At 51.6% G+C, this 17,500-nt stretch overlaps 2 protein-coding genes across 11 annotated transcripts in view; one reads left to right on the top strand and one right to left on the bottom strand.

Moving 5' to 3' along the window:
• Positions 1 to 4,791: 4,791 nt before the first annotated feature.
• blcap (bladder cancer associated protein) lies at positions 4,792 to 5,258 on the top strand. Its single transcript, XM_056436937.1, has one exon. It carries the CDS (start codon positions 4,798 to 4,800, stop codon positions 5,059 to 5,061), a length of 264 nt encoding a protein of 87 aa, XP_056292912.1. The 5' UTR covers positions 4,792 to 4,797; the 3' UTR covers positions 5,062 to 5,258.
• A 1,008-nt stretch (positions 5,259 to 6,266) lies between these two features.
• Positions 6,267 to 17,500, bottom strand: part of ripor3 (RIPOR family member 3) — a 25,778-nt gene continuing 14,544 nt past the window's right edge. For 6 of the 10 annotated variants that reach the window (XM_056438217.1, XM_056438219.1, XM_056438215.1 and 3 more), the window contains 11 exons: positions 17,076 to 17,195; positions 16,727 to 16,991; positions 16,455 to 16,585; positions 16,252 to 16,378; positions 11,494 to 11,623; positions 9,330 to 9,464; positions 9,059 to 9,232; positions 7,256 to 7,458; positions 7,009 to 7,092; positions 6,850 to 6,940; positions 6,267 to 6,742 (listed from right to left, as the gene is read on the bottom strand). In XM_056438217.1, the coding sequence (XP_056294192.1) occupies positions 6,642 to 6,742; positions 6,850 to 6,940; positions 7,009 to 7,092; positions 7,256 to 7,458; positions 9,059 to 9,232; positions 9,330 to 9,464; positions 11,494 to 11,623; positions 16,252 to 16,378; positions 16,455 to 16,585; positions 16,727 to 16,991; positions 17,076 to 17,195 (1,561 nt within the window). In that variant the 3' untranslated portion in view covers positions 6,267 to 6,641. Of the gene's footprint in view, positions 6,743 to 6,849; positions 6,941 to 7,008; positions 7,093 to 7,200; positions 7,459 to 9,058; positions 9,233 to 9,329; positions 9,532 to 11,493; positions 11,624 to 16,251; positions 16,379 to 16,454; positions 16,586 to 16,726; positions 16,992 to 17,075; positions 17,196 to 17,500 lie in introns of those variants that run through there. The other 4 variants (XM_056438222.1, XM_056438220.1, XM_056438224.1 and 1 more) reach the window with 4 other exon arrangements.

A 17,500-nucleotide genomic window follows, 5' to 3' on the forward strand; every position in this document is an offset into this window, starting at 1 on the left:
TCTACCTTCACGTCAGAGTCTCTACCTTCACGTCAGAGTCTCTACCTTCATGTCAGAGTCTCTACCTTCACGTCAGAGTCTCTACCTTCACGTCAGAGTCTCTACCTTCACGTCAGAGTCTCTATCTTCATGTCAGAGTCTCTACCTTCATGTCAGAGTCTCTACCTTCACGTCAGAGTCTCTACCTTCATGTCAGAGTCTCTACCTTCATGTCAGAGTCTCTACCTTCATCTCAGAGTCTCTACCTTCATGTCAGAGTCTCTACCTTCACGTCAGAGTCTCTACCTTCACGTCAGAGTCTCTACCTTCACGTCAGAGTCTCTACCTTCACGTCAGAGTCTCTACCTTCACGTCAGAGTCTCTACCTTCACGTCAGAGTCTCTACCTTCACGTCAGAGTCTCTACCTTCACGTCAGAGTCTCTACCTTCATCTCAGAGTCTCTACCTTCACGTCAGAGTCTCTACCTTCACGTCAGAGTCTCTACCTTCACGTCAGAGTCTCTACCTTCACGTCAGAGTCTCTACCTTCATGTCAGAGTCTCTACCTTCACGTCAGAGTCTCTACCTTCACGTCAGAGTCTCTACCTTCACGTCAGAGTCTCTACCTTCATGTCAGAGTCTCTACCTTCATCTCAGAGTCTCTACCTTCACGTCAGAGTCTCTACCTTCATGTCAAAGAACGAGGCGATAACAAAGTTAGTTTCCTGGAGACATTTGACCAGATGTTTGTTTGTTTTTTTCAGAACGTTTTGTTGTTATTTACATGCTGATCACTTCCTGTTTCCCTCTCTGATGAGTTCAATGAGAAATAAAGTCTGGACAAAATGTGATTTCTTTGTCATTCCTGACTCCATCAACCCTGAAGTGCTTAAGATAATAAAGTGTCTAAAATAAATAAAATAACGTGAGATTTATTGTGTTCCTTGACTTAAATTTTTTTTTTTAAATTGCCACTGAATTTAATTTAAATATACTGGGCACACACACACACACACATATATATATAAATATGCATAATATTAAATATCATTTAATATATATATAAATTAAATACTGCATATATATATATATTAACGAAATACTTTACACTTTATACTAATTTTTCTCATGCAACTTTGAGCAAATGTAAAGTAGTAAGCAGTAATTTGCTAAATAATTTTAAATTAAAAAATCCCAAATGTAATATAATACATGTACTACAAGTAATAATAGTCAAATTATGTAATATACAGATTTGTATTTGTATTCCTGTCTTTATGAAGCTACTTTGCATTTAATTCTTAGATCTTCCTGATTATATTTGTACACTTTTTCTTGAATAACATTTTAAATGTAGCTCTCTTCTGTAGCCGAGGGTTATGTTGCACTTACACTTTATAAAAGTGAAATATAATAACTTTTACGTACACACTCCAAAATATGTATCCTTCTTTCCTCTTTCCGTTATCTCCTTCACAATAAAAGCCCCAGACACGTACACCGGGGGCCGCTTCCTAGAGAGCTGTTCAATTAACTCGATATCATGCTACACTTATAACGTAGTATTGTTCCGTGTGGTCGCAGTATTTTCCGTGTGGTCGCAGTACTTTTCGTGTGGTCGCAGTATTTTCCGTATGGTCGCAGTACTTTTCGTGTGGTCGCAGTACTTTCCGTATGGTCGCAGTACTTTTCGTGTCATCGCAGTACTTTCCAGGAGTAACGGGTCTGACTACTTCCGCTCGCATTGCGCATTGCCGGAGGAAGTGACTAGCGTTCAGGCAGCGCGCCGGCTGCCCGAGCTTTGCACCAGGGGTCCTTCGAGCTACCCGCTTGTTAGCTAGTCAGTTAGCCAGCATGCTACGTGCGCAGTCCGCGGCGGAAGGAGCACGAGCCCGAACCATGAGCCATGTCAGGTGGGTCCGCTTCACCTGCGAATACAGGGAGACACAGAGCGCGAGCTCACAGGGGCGCGAGGCTCTGTGAGCTGCGTGACGTCATACACAGGTTACTTTAAGCGCCGTTGTACTGTAGGCTAAGCTAAGCTAGCGTGCTGCTCGTTTGTCAGTTGGTGGTTTATGTTAAAACAGGCTGTAAATAAGAGCTTATAATGTAAATACAGGCTGTAAATAAGAGCTTATAATGTAAATACAGGATGTAAATAAGAGCTTAAAATGTTCCAGCAGGCTATAAATATATCGTATATTGTTAAAACAGGCTGTAAATAGAGCTTATAATGTTCCAACAGGAGCTTCTAATGCTGCATTAACATGTAAATACTCAGAGCACCTGTGATTGTGATGAGGTGACCTCTAATAATAATAAATACACGTATTTACACGGTACTGAAGGTTCTTTACACGGTACTGAAGGTTCTTTACACGGTACTGAAGGTACTTTACACGGTACTGAAGGTTCTTTACACGGTACTGAAGGTTCTTTACACGGTACTGAAGGTTCTTTACACGGTACTGGAGGTTCTTTACACGGTACTGGAGGTGCTTTACACGGTACTGAAGGCACTTCATTGCCTCTGGTTCCCTGTTTGACACTAAACCATCCTCATGAGAAATCCTCTGCTTGTTTGGGTTGCCAGGAAACTGTTGGTGAGTCTTTCAGTTTTAAGCCGGTTACTGAAGTGCACAAAGCCCTTAAACTTTTAGACACAAGAAAACCGGCAGGTCCGTTTAACCTAGAACCATATTTTTTAAAGTTAGCTGCTGATTTTATTGCACTCCCTTTAACATATATTTTTAATCTTTCCTTACTTTCAAATGAAATTCCCCTTATATGGAAGTCTGCCTTTGTTCTCCCCCTGTTAAAAGGAGGAGACCCCACACTTTTAAATAATTACAGGCCTATCTCCAAACTGTCTGTTTTAGCTAAGACACTAGAATCCCTTGTGAGTGAGCAACTTAAGGAGTTTTTAATCATAAACAATATTTTATCTGTCTATCAATCAGGTTTTAGAAAAAAACATAGTACAACCACAGCAGCGCTAAAGGTAGTAAATGATGTTATTGAATCTTTGGACAATAAACAACACTGTGCAGCCCTTTTTATTGATTTGTCCAAGGCTTTCGACACTGTCGATCATGCAGTAATGAAGCAGAGACTTCTTACTATTGGACTGTCAAAACATACTGTCTGTTGGTTTGAAAATTATTTATCAGACCGATCACAGTGTGTACAGGCTGAAGGCATCACCTCGAGTTCTCTTGATATAATAAAAGGTGTGCCACAGGGTTCAGTCTTAGGACCACTTTTATTCACAATTTATATCAACAGTATCGGTCAAAATGTGCCAAATGCCAATTTTCACTTTGATGCAGACGATCCTGTCATTTACTGCTCTGCTCCTACACAGCATCAGGCTCTCTTACACTTACAAACAGCCTTCGATACTGTGCAACACTCTTTTAATGAGTTGAAATTATTGTTGAATCCTGATAAAATGAAGTTGATGATGTTTACAAACTCAAAAACAAAGCCATTAAACCTTCCAGCTATGATTTCATTTCAGGGCAAAGTGATTGAGTCTGTATCATCATATAAATACCTGGGATTCTTGATTGATGACTCTCTCTTTTAAACCTCATATTCAGCAACTTGTGAAGAAGTTGAAAGTGAGGCTAGGTTTCTATTTCCGAAATAAGTCTTGCTTTTCTTTTAATGCTAAAAAGAGACTTGTTGCTGCTACTTGTATGCCTGTGATTGATTATGGTGATGTCTTATATATGCATGCATCTTCTCAATGTCTCCACTCCTTACTGTCTACCATGGAGCATTGAGGTTCATCACTAACCTTAAGGCTCTGACTCACCATTGCTCCCTGTATGCGAGGGTTGGTTGGACTCCTCTGTCCATCCGGAGACAAAATCATTGGCATGTCCTTATTTATAAAGCTATTCTCCACGTACTTCCATCGTATCTTTGTTCTCTAATTCAGCTGAAAACCCCTGGAAGCTACCATCTTCGCTCTGTGACCTCTGCTCAAGGCCTCCTCTTGCTCTCCGTCCCTCACGTCCGTTTGGAAATGGGGAAAAGAGGTTTTAAGTTTGCTGCTCCTGCGGCTTGGAATGTGCTGCAGACAGACCTGGGTCTCCTGAGGTGTTTTTAAAAATAGATTGAAAATATTGGAGGGAAATTCATCTGTCTGTAGATGTTTTATATGACGGAGGTATGTGCTCCTGTGTGAGCTGGGTTGTGTTGACTTGAGTCTTAGTTTTGGTTTTATTCATGCTGTGATTTTGTTTTTCGTTTTATATATTGTCTGTCACTGTTTTATGTTGTATTGTATGGAACTTTGTGTGACGTGCTGCTGCTGCTGTCTTGGCCAGGACACTCTTGTAAAGGAGATTTTTAATCTCAATGAGGCATTTCCTGGTTAAATAAATTTAAAATACAAAAATAAAACTTTACACGGTACTCGAGGTTCTTTACACGGTACTGAAGGTACTTTACATGGTACTGAAGGTACTTTACACGATACTGAAGGTTCTTTACACGGTACTGAAGGTACTTTACACGGTACTGAAGGTACTTTACACGGTACTGAAGGTACTTTACACGGTACTGAAGGTTCTTTACACGGTACTGAAGGTACTTTACACGGTACTGAAGGTTCTTTACACGGTACTGAAGGTACTTTACACGGTACTGAAGGTACTTTACGCTTGTGTACTCTGCAGCCTCCAGGGATGACCTGACACCAGTGACCTTTGACCTCCTCCGTCACCCCAGTGCCGCCGACTAGGACGCCCCCCCCACGCTCCACCGCCCGCTAACATCGGCCTCCTCCTGCAGAGACCCCCCGGCGCCATGTACTGCCTCCAGTGGCTGCTGCCGGTACTGCTCATCCCCAAGCCTCTGAACCCGGCGCTGTGGTTCGGCCACTCCGTGTTCATGGGCTTCTACCTGCTCAGCTTCCTGCTGGAGAGGAAGCCCTGCACCATCTGCGCCCTCGTCTTCCTCGCCGCACTCTTCCTCATCTGCTACAGCTGCTGGGGCAACTGCTTCCTGTACCACTGCCAGGGCGCCGCGCTGCCGGCCGCCGCCCACGACCCGGCCGTCGTCGGGACCTAGGGGTTAAACATGAGGGGGGGGGCTGGAGGAGGACCGTACCATTCTGTAAAGGGGGCATCGGCTGCACTTCTGGGGGCGGGGCTTAAAGCGTGTTGAGGGTCACGGGGTCGTGTTGCTGGAGAGAGACTCCTGAGCAGGAGGTGGCAGGAGGAGACGCGTCAACATTCACATCGCTGCAGCTTCCCCCTCCAGCGCCCGCCGCCTGCTCGCGCTCTCGCTCCTTCCTCTCCCGCCCGCCTCTCGCCGCTCCTCTCGCCCGCCTCCTCTCGCCAGCTCCTCCTCTCTGCCCCTCGCCGGCTCCTCTCGCCCGGCTCCTCTCGCCCGGCTCCTCTCGCCCGCTCCTCTCGCCCGGCTCCTCTCGCCCGGCTCCTCTCGCCCGGCTCCTTCGCTGCTGCAGACGGACGCCCCCCCCCCCCCCCCCCGCTGGGCGCTGCCATGTTTGTTTCTCCATCTTGTTGACAGACTTTGGACGCCGGGCGAGTCGTCAAGAACTAGTTGAGGGGCGTTTAGGCTCCTCCCCCTCGAGGACACGCAGACAATCAATGACGACACTGGAGATAACGCCTGCTCCTCCTCCTCCTCCGAGTGAATGCCTCCTCACAATCTGAACTGGTTTCTTCTTCTTCGCTGGTTTTTGTTAGTTTGTTTTTCTCGTGCATGGGGTTCATCTTTCACGCATTAAGTTCACCAGTGTGTGTGAGACTGTGTGTGAGACTGTGTGTGTGTGTGTGTGTCAGAAGATGGTTGGTATTAATATCTGACGAAGTTTCTACACTGGTGCCAGACACACTACGGTGTGTGTGTGTTGGGGGGTTCTCCTGTATTCGGGGTTCTCCTGTGTTGGGGGGTTCTCTTTTGTGTGTGTGTGTGGGGGGGGGGTTCTCCGGTTGCAGTGCTCAACGTGCTCACTGCTGCATTCTTGCTCTGGTTTTAATTTAAATAAAGGTTTTTTTCTCAACGTGTCAAACTGAGTCATATTTCGGGCTTTAAAACTAATTCTGTTTTTAAGTTGGATATTTAAGTTATTTAAAGACTTTTTAATATTAATTGTCCTGCAGAAAATAGTTATGTTGAGTGAATATTAATGACATTAATAAGCTACATGTAAATATATTTCATATTTCCCAGAGATCAGTTCAGTTCACTCCCTCAGCCAGCAGGGGGCAGCAGCGAGTCCTGTGGGAGATGATGAACACCAACAAGTCTTTACTGTTTATCTACTGTGTTTATTTACTTTGTATTTTCAGGGTCTGAGACGTTCAAACATTCACAAACTTAATTGTTTTTCTTCTGTTTTTATATTTGAGTGAATTAAAGAAAACAAAACACTGAAAACAAATAATTCACTATAACATGTGTTCAGGTGATCGTCTTCTGGTATGAGTATAATTATATAATGTGTAATATTAAGACATTTCTCAGGAGTTTCATAGCTGCAGTAGAACTCTTGTGGCTCCGCCTCCTTTATGCAAAACATTCAGGTCTCCAGAGAAGTCTCTTCTCATTGGACGAAGCCTCAGAGTCCTGGTTCCTCAAGACGCTCAGGATCCCCGAGACCCGGTTCAGGTCCAGACCCGGTCCTACAGGAAGGTGATCTCAGTCTCCTGGTTCTGGTGGAGCTCCTCCTGCATCTCAGTGGACAGCTGGTCCATCCTCTGGAAGGCCAGGTAGCCCTTCTTACCTGCACCGGGACCGGTAGGTAGATACTTTAAACATTTATATATTTACGTGTATTGATCTAGTCATGTCAAGGTGAACGATGATGTCATCGACATGTTGACGTCTCACCGAAGGAGAGCACCGTCTCTCTGGCGGCGCTGCAGACGTCTTCATCACGAGAGCTCCAGAGGTCTGAGACCAGGTCCACGCTCTCTGTGGCCTACACACACACACACACACACAAACAGTGTTGTTGTGTGTGTGTGTGTGTGTGTGTGTGTAGCTCACCTTGAGGCATTTCAGAGCCATACAGGATCCTTGTTGGATCTGAACATCAGAGCTTTTCAAACTCTCGGTGTAGTAAACCAGAGCCTGGAGGAGGAGGAGGAGGAGGAGGACACAGAAATGAGAAGCTAACCTATTAACCCAGTAAACATTTGCACCCTATCCTAGTACCCAGTGGCATTGTGGGTAACGTACCTGTCTCCTGAAGGCGCTGCAGCCCTGTTCCCCCTGTGCATTGTGGGTAACGTACCTGTCTCCTGAAGGCGCCGCAGCCGGCTGCCCTGGACAGGCAGCCGGCTGCGGCGCGGCAGACTCGGTGGTTGGAGTCCAGCTGCATGGCGGCCAGAGTCTGCAGCGTGTCGCTCAGGGGGAGGAGCTCCGCCAAGCCACGCCCCCTCATCTTATTTAGAGCCCGCCTCCGTTTGGGGCTCCTCAGGGCCGACAGGAAGTACTCTGAAACAGACCAACAGATTAAGTGTGTGTGTCATATATATTTATATATGTAAATAAATATATATTTCTTCATAATTTTATTTCTATTTTTCTTTATATATATATAAATATTTTTTTTTCTTCATGTACATATATTTATATATATAAATGTATATATACATTTATAAATGTGTATATATAAATTCAAGTATATATTTTTTGTTAATATATATATTTATACATTTATATTTCTATATAGCTCTATATATATGCAGATCTATATATAACTATATATACAATGAATATATATATATATTTATTTATACATATATATCTATTTATATTTATATATAGATATATATATACATATATATATATAACTATAGATTTATATATAGATATATATATAGATGAATATATTATATTATATATCTAGATATCTCTACCCTCAGTGGACAGCCGTGTGAGGAGCTCTATATTATATATATATAATATATATATGATATATATTATATATTATATAATATATATATCTCTCTACCCTCAGTGGTCAGCCGTGTGAGGAGCTCTATATGATATATAATATATATATATTATATATATCATATATATTATATGATATATATCTCTCTACCCTCAGTGGTCAGCCGTGTGAGGAGCTCTATATGATATATAATATATATATAATATATATATTATATGATATATATCTCTCTCTACCCTCAGTGGTCAGCCGTGTGAGGAGCTCTATATGATATATAATATATATATCTCTCTCTACCCTCAGTGGTCAGCCGTGTGAGGAGCTCTATATGATATATAATATATATATATGATATATAATATATATATTATATGATATATATCTCTCTACCCTCAGTGGTCAGCCGTGTGAGGAGCTCTATATGATATATAATATATATATATGATATATAATATATATATTATATGATATATATCTCTCTACCCTCAGTGGTCAGCCGTGTGAGGCGCTCTATATAATATATATATGATATATAATATATATATTATATGATATATATCTCTCTACCCTCAGTGGTCAGCCGTGTGAGGAGCTCTATATGATATATAATATATATATATGATATATAATATATATATTATATGATATATATATCTCTCTACCCTCAGTGGTCAGCCGTGTGAGGAGCTCTATATGATATATAATATATATATATGATATATAATATATATATTATATGATATATATCTCTCTCTACCCTCAGTGGTCAGCCGTGTGAGGAGCTCTATATGATATATAATATATATATATGATATATAATATATATATTATATGATATATATCTCTCTCTACCCTCAGTGGTCAGCCGTGTGAGGAGCTCTATATGATATATAATATATATATATGATATATAATATATATATTATATGATATATATATCTCTCTACCCTCAGTGGTCAGCCGTGTGAGGAGCTCTATATGATATATAATATATATATATGATATATAATATATATATTATATGATATATATCTCTCTCTACCCTCAGTGGTCAGCCGTGTGATGAGCTCTATATGATATATAATATATATATATGATATATAATATATATATTATATGATATATATCTCTCTCTACCCTCAGTGGTCAGCCGTGTGATGACCCCTCTCAGCCCTCTCTCCTCTCTGAGTTTCCATCTCTTCAGAAACGTCCAGAGCTGGAAGACGGTCACTCTGTCAGGGCTGCAGGGAGGAGGAGGAGCACCGGGCACCGAGGAGGAGGCCTGGAGCTGCTGCAGGAGCAGGGAGAACACTGAGGAGGAGGAGGAGGAGGAGGAGGAGGAGCAAGAGATGTGGTTGGTCAGGCCTGATGCACGAGGTGGAGATGATGACATCATCGGGAGGCGTACCTCTGGCCTCCACCTGGTGGGTGAAGCGGTTCTTCATCGTCCTGCAGAACCGAGTCGAGTCGCAGCCGAACGGAGCGCCGCCCGCGCAGCACTGGTCCCAGAGCAGCTGCACCTCCTGCTGCGCCTCCGGGAGCACTGAGGAGCAGGAGGAGCAGGAGCCCGGGGTCAGGGGCCACCAGGACTCCTTTCCGCTGAGCGGAGCCTGAACGCATCACCGTGTAACTGAGCGGAGCCTGAACGCATCACCGTGTAACAGAGGAACCTGAAAGCATCAGTGTAACTGAGCGGAGCCTGAACGCATCACCGTGTAACTGAGCGGAGCCTGAACGCATCACCGTGTAACAGAGGAACCTGAAAGCATCAGTGTAACTGAGAGGAGCCTGAACGCATCACCGTGTAACTGAGAGGAGCCTGAACGCATCACCGTGTAACAGAGGAACCTGAACGCATCACCGTGTAACAGAGGAACCTGAAAGCATCACTGTGTAACTGAGAGGAACCTGAACGCATCACCGTGTAACTGAGCGGAGCCTGAACGCATCACTGTGTAACTGAGAGGAACCTGAACGCATCACCGTGTAACTGAGAGGAGCCTGAACGCATCACCGTGTAACAGAGGAACCTGAACGCATCACCGTGTAACAGAGGAACCTGAAAGCATCAGTGTAACTGAGAGGAGCCTGAACGCATCACCGTGTAACTGAGAGGAGCCTGAACGCATCACTGTGTAACTGAGAGGAACCTGAACGCATCACAGTGTAACTGAGCGGAGCCTGAACGCATCACCATGTAACTGAGAGGAACCTGAACGCATCAGTGTAACTGAGAGGAGCCTGAACGCATCACAGTGTAACTGAGAGGAACCTGAACGCATCACAGTGTAACAGAGGAGCCTGAACGCTTCACCGTGTAACTGAGCGGAGCCTGAACGCATCACAGTGTAACAGAGAAACCTGAACGCATCACAGTGTAACTGAGAGGAGCCTGAACGCATCACCGTGTAACAGAGGAGCCTGAACGCATCACCGTGTAACTGAGAGGAGCCTGAACGCATCACCGTGTAACAGAGGAACCTGAACGCATCACCGTGTAACTGAGAGGAACCTGAATGCATCACAGTGTAACAGAGGAACCTGAATGCATCACTGTGTAACTGAGCGGAGCCTGAACGCATCACCGTGTAACTGAGCGGAGCCTGAACGCATCACCGTGTAACTGAGAGGAACCTGAACGCATCACAGTGTAACTGAGAGGAGCCTGAACGCATCACCGTGTAACTGAGCGGAGCCTGAACGCATCACAGTGTAACTGAGAGGAGCCTGAACGCATCAGTGTAACTGAGAGGAGCCTGAACGCATCACCGTGTAACTGAGCGGAGCCTGAACGCATCACCGTGTAACAGAGGAACCTGAACGCATCACAGTGTAACTGAGAGGAGCCTGAACGCATCACCGTGTAACTGAGCGGAGCCTGAACGCATCACCGTGTAACTGAGCGGAGCCTGAACGCATCACCGTGTAACTGAGAGGAACCTGAACGCATCAGTGTAACTGAGAGGAGCCTGAACGCATCACAGTGTAACAGAGGAACCTGAACGCATCACAGTGTAACTGAGCGGAGCCTGAACGCATCACCGTGTAACTGAGAGGAACCTGAACGCATCAGTGTAACTGAGAGGAGCCTGAACGCATCACCATGTAACTGAGAGGAACCTGAACGCATCACAGTGTAACTGAGAGGAACCTGAACGCATCACAGTGTAACAGAGGAGCATGAATGCATCACCGTGTAACTGAGAGGAGCCTGAACGCATCACCGTGTAACAGAGGAGCCTGAACGCATCACCGTGTAACTGAGGAGCCTGAACGCATCACCGTGTAAATGAGAGGAGCCTGAACGCATCACCGTGTAAATGAGAGGAGCCTGAACGCATCACTGTGTAACAGAGGAGCCTCTGCTGGTTCTCTGTTAGCGGTGATGCTAATTTTACTAGCTAACGTTACTAGCTCACATTACTATGTCTCCTGTTAGTCTAAACACTGATTGGTCCTCCAGGTGGTCCAACATGTGGTCCAACATGTGGTCCAACATGTGGTCCAACATGTGGTCCACCAGGTGGTCCTCCAGGTGGTCCAACATGTGGTCCACCATGTGGTCCGCTCACCGTCTGCGGCCGACGTCACGCTGTGGTTCTCCAGCAGCAAGCAGCTGATCCTCTGCAGGACGTCTGCCTGGAGGCGTGTCTCCTGCAGCAGCTCCGCCCTCGTCGGCCTGAAGGCCGTCGCCCCGATGGCCTGAGGGGACGGCGAGGGGGGGACGTCAAGAGGAGACATAAGAGGTCTACAGGGACCCCACAGGAACGCACAGGAACGCACAGGACCCCACAGGGACCCACAGGGACCCACAGGGACCTACAGGGACCCACAGGGACCTACAGGGACCCACAGGGACCTACAGGACCCCACAGGGACCCACAGGGACCCACAGGGACCTACAGGGACCCACAGGGACCCACAGGGACCCACATGGACCTACAGGGACCCACAGGGACCCACAGGGACCCCCAGGGACCCCCAGGGACCCACAGGGACCCACAGGGACCTACAGGGACCCACATGGACCCACAGGGACCCACATGGACCTACAGGGACCCACAGGGACCCACATGGACCCACAGGGACCTACAGGGACCCACAGGGACCTACATGGACCCACATGGACCCACAAGGAGACCACATGGACCCCACAGGGACCCTCAGGACCCCACAGGGCCCCACAGGACCTCACAGGGACCCACAGGACCTCACAGGGCCCCTCAGGGACCCACAGGACCCCACAGGGACCCACAGGGACCCACAGGGACCCACAGGGACCCACAGGGACCTACAGGGACCCACAGGGACCTACAGGGACCCACAGGGACCCACAGGGACCCACATGGACCTTACAGGACCCACATGGACCCACATGGACCCACAGGGACCCACAGGGACCCACAGGGACCCACAGGGACCCACAGGGACCCACAGGGACCCACAGGGACCCACAGGGACCCACAGGGACCCACAGGGACCCACATGGACCCACATGGACCCACATGGACCCACAGGGACCCACAGGGACCCACATGGACCCACATGGACCCACAGGGACCTACAGGGACCTACAGGGACCCACATGGACCCACATGGACCCACAGGGACCCACAGGGACCTACAGGGACCCACATGGACCCACAGGGACCCACAGGGACCCACAGGGACCCACAGGGACCCACATGGACCCACAGGGACCCACATGGACCCACAGGGACCCACAGGGACCCACATGGACCCACAGGGACCCACAGGGACCCACAGGGACCCACAGGGACCCACATGGACCCACAGGGACCCACAGGGACCTACAGGGACCCACATGGACCCACATGGACCCACAGGGACCCACAGGGACCCACAGGGACCCACATGGACCCACAGGGACCCACAGGGACCCACAGGGACCCACAGGGACCCACAGGGACCCACATGGACCCACAGGGACCTACAGGGACCCACAGGGACCCACATGGACCCACAGGGACCCACAGGGACCCACAGGGACCCACAGGGACCCACAGGGACCCACATGGACCCACAGGGACCCACAGGGACCCACAGGGACCCACAGGGACCCACAGGGACCCACAGGGACCCACAGGGACCCACATGGACCTACAGGGACCCACATGGACCCACAGGGACCCACAGGGACCCACATGGACCCACAGGGACCCACAGGGACCCACAGGGACCCACAGGGACCCACAGGGACCCACAGGGACCCACAGGGACCCACATGGACCCACAGGGACCCACAGGGACCCACAGGGACCCACAGGGACCCACATGGACCCACAGGGACCCACAGGGACCTACAGGGACCCACATGGACCCACAGGGACCTACAGGGACCCACAGGGACCCACAGGGACCCACATGGACCTACAGGGACCCACAGGGACCCACAGGGACCCACAGGGACCCACAGGGACCCACATGGACCCACAGGGACCCACAGGGACCCACATGGACCCACAGGGACCTACAGGGACCCACATGGACCCACATGGACCCACAGGAACCTACAGGGACCTACAGGGACCCACATGGACCTACATGGACCCACAGGGACCCACATGGACCCTACAGGACCCACATGGACCCTACAGGACCCTACAGGACCCACATGGACCCTACAGGACCCACATGGACCCACATGGACCCACATGGACCCACAGGGACCCACATGGACCCACAGGGACCCACATGGACCCACAGGGACCCACAGGGACCCACAGGGACCCACAGGGACCCACAGGGACCCACAGGGACCCACAGGGACCCACAGGGACCCACAGGGACCTACAGGGACCCACAGGGACCCACATGGACCCACAGGGACCCACATGGACCCACAGGGACCCACAGGGACCCACAGGGACCCACATGGACCCACATGGACCCACATGGACCCACATGGACCCACATGGACCCACATGGACCCACATGGACCCACATGGACCCACATGGACCCACAGGGACCTACAGGGACCCACATGGACCCACAGGGACCCACAGGGACCCACAGGGACCCACAGGGACCCACAGGGACCCACAGGGACCCACATGGACCCACATGGACCCACAGGGACCCACAGGGACCCACAGGGCCCCACAGGGCCCCACAGGACCCCACAGGGACCCACAGGACCTCACAGGGCCCCTCAGGGACCCTCAGGACCCCACAGGGCCCCACAGGACCCCACAGGACCTCACAGGGCCCCACAGGGCCCCACAGGACCCCACAGGGACCCACAGGACCTCACAGGGCCCCACAGGGACCACATGGACCCACAGGACCCACAGGGACCCACAGGGACCCACAGGGACCCACATGGACCCACAGGGACCCACAGGGACCCACAGGGACCACAGGGACCCACAGGGACCCACAGGGACCCACAGGGACCCACAGGGACCCACAGGGACCCACATGGACCCACAGGGACCACAGGGACCCACAGGGACCACAGGACCCACAGGGACCCACATGGACCCACAGGGACCCACAGGGACCCACAGGGACCCACAGGACCCACAGGGACCCACATGGACCCACAGGGACCCACAGGGACCCACAGGGACCCACAGGACCCACAGGGACCCACAGGGACCACAGGGACCCACAGGACCACAGGGACCCACATGGACCCACAGGGACCCACAGGGACCCACAGGGACCCACAGGGACCCACATGGACCCACAGGGACCCACAGGGACCCACAGGACCCACAGGACCCACAGGGACCCACAGGGACCCACAGGGACCCAGGGACCCACAGGGACCCACAGGGACCTACAGGGACCCACAGGGACCCACAGGGACCCACAGGGACCCACATGGACCCACATGGACCCACAGGGACCCACAGGGACCTACAGGGACCCACAGGGACCCACAGGGACCCACAGGGACCTACAGGGACCCACATGGACCCACAGGGACCCACAGGGACCCACATGGACCCACAGGGACCCACAGGGACCCACAGGGACCCACAGGGACCCACATGGACCCACAGGGACCTACAGGGACCCACAGGGAACCACATGGACCCACAAGGGACCCACAGGGACCCACAGGGACCTACAGGGACCCACATGGACCCACAGGGACCCACAGGGACCCACAGGGACCCACAGGGACCCACATGGACCCACATGGACCCACAGGGACCCACAGGGACCTACAGGGACCCACATGGACCCACAGGGACCCACAGGGACCTACAGGGACCCACATGGACCCACAGGGACCCACAGGGACCCACAGGACCACATGGACCTACAGGGACCCACAGGGACCCACAGGGACCCACAGGGACCCACAGGGACCCACAGGGACCCACATGGACCCACAGGGACCCACAGGGACCCACAGGGACCCACAGGGACCCACAGGGACCTACAGGGACCTACAGGGACCTACAGGGACCCACATGGACCTACAGGGACCCACATGGACCCACAGGGACCCACAGGGACCTACAGGGACCCACAGGGACCCACAGGGACCCACATGGACCTACAGGGACCCACAGGGACCCACATGGACCCACAGGGACCCACAGGGACCTACAGGGACCCACAGGGACCCACAGGGACCCACAGGGACCCACATGGACCCACAGGGACCCCCAGGGACCCACAGGGACCCACAGGGACCCACAGGGACCCACATGGACCCACATGGACCCACAGGGACCCACAGGGACCTACAGGGACCCACAGGGACCCACATGGACCCACAGGGACCCACATGGACCTACAGGGACCCACAGGGACCTACAGGGACCCACATGGACCCACATGGACCCACAGGGACCCACAGGGACCCACAGGGACCCACAGGGACCTACAGGGACCCACAGGGACCCACAGGGACCCACATGGACCCACAGGGACCTACAGGGACCCACAGGGACCCACATGGACCCACATGGACCCACAGGGACCCACAGGGACCCACAGGGACCCACAGGGACCTACAGGGACCCACATGGACCCACAGGGACCCACATGGACCCACAGGGACCCACAGGGACCTACAGGGACCCACAGGGACCCACATGGACCCACAGGGACCCACAGGGACCCACAGGGACCCACAGGGACCTACAGGGACCCACAGGGACCCACAGGGACCCACAGGGACCTACAGGGACCCACAGGGACCTACAGGGATCCACATGGACCCACAGGGACCCACAGGGACCCACAGGGACCCACAGGGACCTACAGGGACCCACAGGGACCTACAGGGACCTACAGGGACCCACAGGGACCTACAGGGACCCCAGGACCCCCAGGACCCCTGTACCTGCAGCAGGATGCAGCAGATGTCCAGGTGAGTCTCGAGGGTCTGGTCCAGACTCCAACTCCCAGAGGTCAGCGGGGCGACGCCCAGACAGTCCTCAGAAGTCGACGGTCCGAGTCTCCTGAGAGGACTGATGGACAGAGGGTCAAGCATCAGGTATTGATCATTGGTCATTGATCATTGGTCATTGATCCGTGGTGACTCACCCGCTGCCGGCCCGCCTCGCGCTGCCCGGACAGGAAGTGTCATCGTCATGTGACAGGAAGTCAAAGCTGCCCAGGACTTCCTCCACATCGTCCTCCTCTGAAGACGAGCCGCTCAGCAGAGAGAGGTCGTTCTGCAGAGAGGACACGGTGTACAAGTACGCGGTGTACAAGTACACGGTGTACAAGTACACGGTGTACACAGCTGTGTACAAGTACACGGTGTACAAGTACACCGCGTACTTGTACACCGTGCCCACCGCTGTGGCGCGTACCTTCAGGACGGTGGCCAGGTGCAGGACCTGCTGCTCCAGGACTCTCAGCTCCGCCTCGGAGCCGCTCTGCTCCTTCAGCGCCTCCTCCAGCTCCTCCATCAGGGCTCCTAGCCGGGCGGCGAGGGCCCGGCGCCGGGCGGCGCTCGGGGGCGGGGCGGCGGGGGAGGCGGGGCTTAGGACCGGGGGCAGAGTGGGCGGGGCCGGGGGCGAGTCCTGAACCCGGGGGGGGGCCTGGGCCGGGCTCCTCCTGAGGAGGTCTGGGGCCCTGGACCCGGGGCACAGAGAGACCTCCATGAGTCAGCAGGTTGTCGTGTTCAGGAGAGGTTCTGGTTCTGCCCTAAACAAACACCTCGGTGCAGCAGGAGAGGGAGCACCACTCCTCCTCTGCTCCTCCTGCTCCTCCTCCTCTTCACTCCTCCCCCTCTCCTCCTCCTCTGTGGACACGTCCAGGAGGGACATCTGGGTCGGGCTGAGACGAAGGAACAGGGTTTCACTCCACTGGAGCCACAGAGGAGACCCTGCAGGTCGGGGTCTATAGGGGTCTCTAGAGCTCTCTTGGGGTCTATAGGGGTCTCTAGAGCTCTCTTGGGAACTATAGGGGTCTATAGGGGTCTCTAGAGCTCTCTTGGGGTCTATAGGGGTCTCTAGAGGTATATAGAGGTCTCTGGGGGTCTCTAGGGGGTCTATGGGTCTCTAGAGGTCTCTATGGGTCTCTAGAGGTCTCTATGGGTCTCTCGGGGGTCTCTAGGGGTCTCTAGAGGTATATAGAGGTCT

The sequence above is a fragment of the Pseudoliparis swirei genome, chromosome 18 (genome assembly GCF_029220125.1).
Source record: "Pseudoliparis swirei isolate HS2019 ecotype Mariana Trench chromosome 18, NWPU_hadal_v1, whole genome shotgun sequence".
Lineage (NCBI taxonomy): Eukaryota > Metazoa > Chordata > Actinopteri > Perciformes > Liparidae > Pseudoliparis > Pseudoliparis swirei.

What these genes read in the sequence shown, in the direction of transcription:
- blcap (XM_056436937.1), top strand. Translation starts at nt 4,798, where the DNA reads ATGTACTGCCTCCAGTGGCTGCTGCCGGTACTGCTCATCCCCAAGCCT.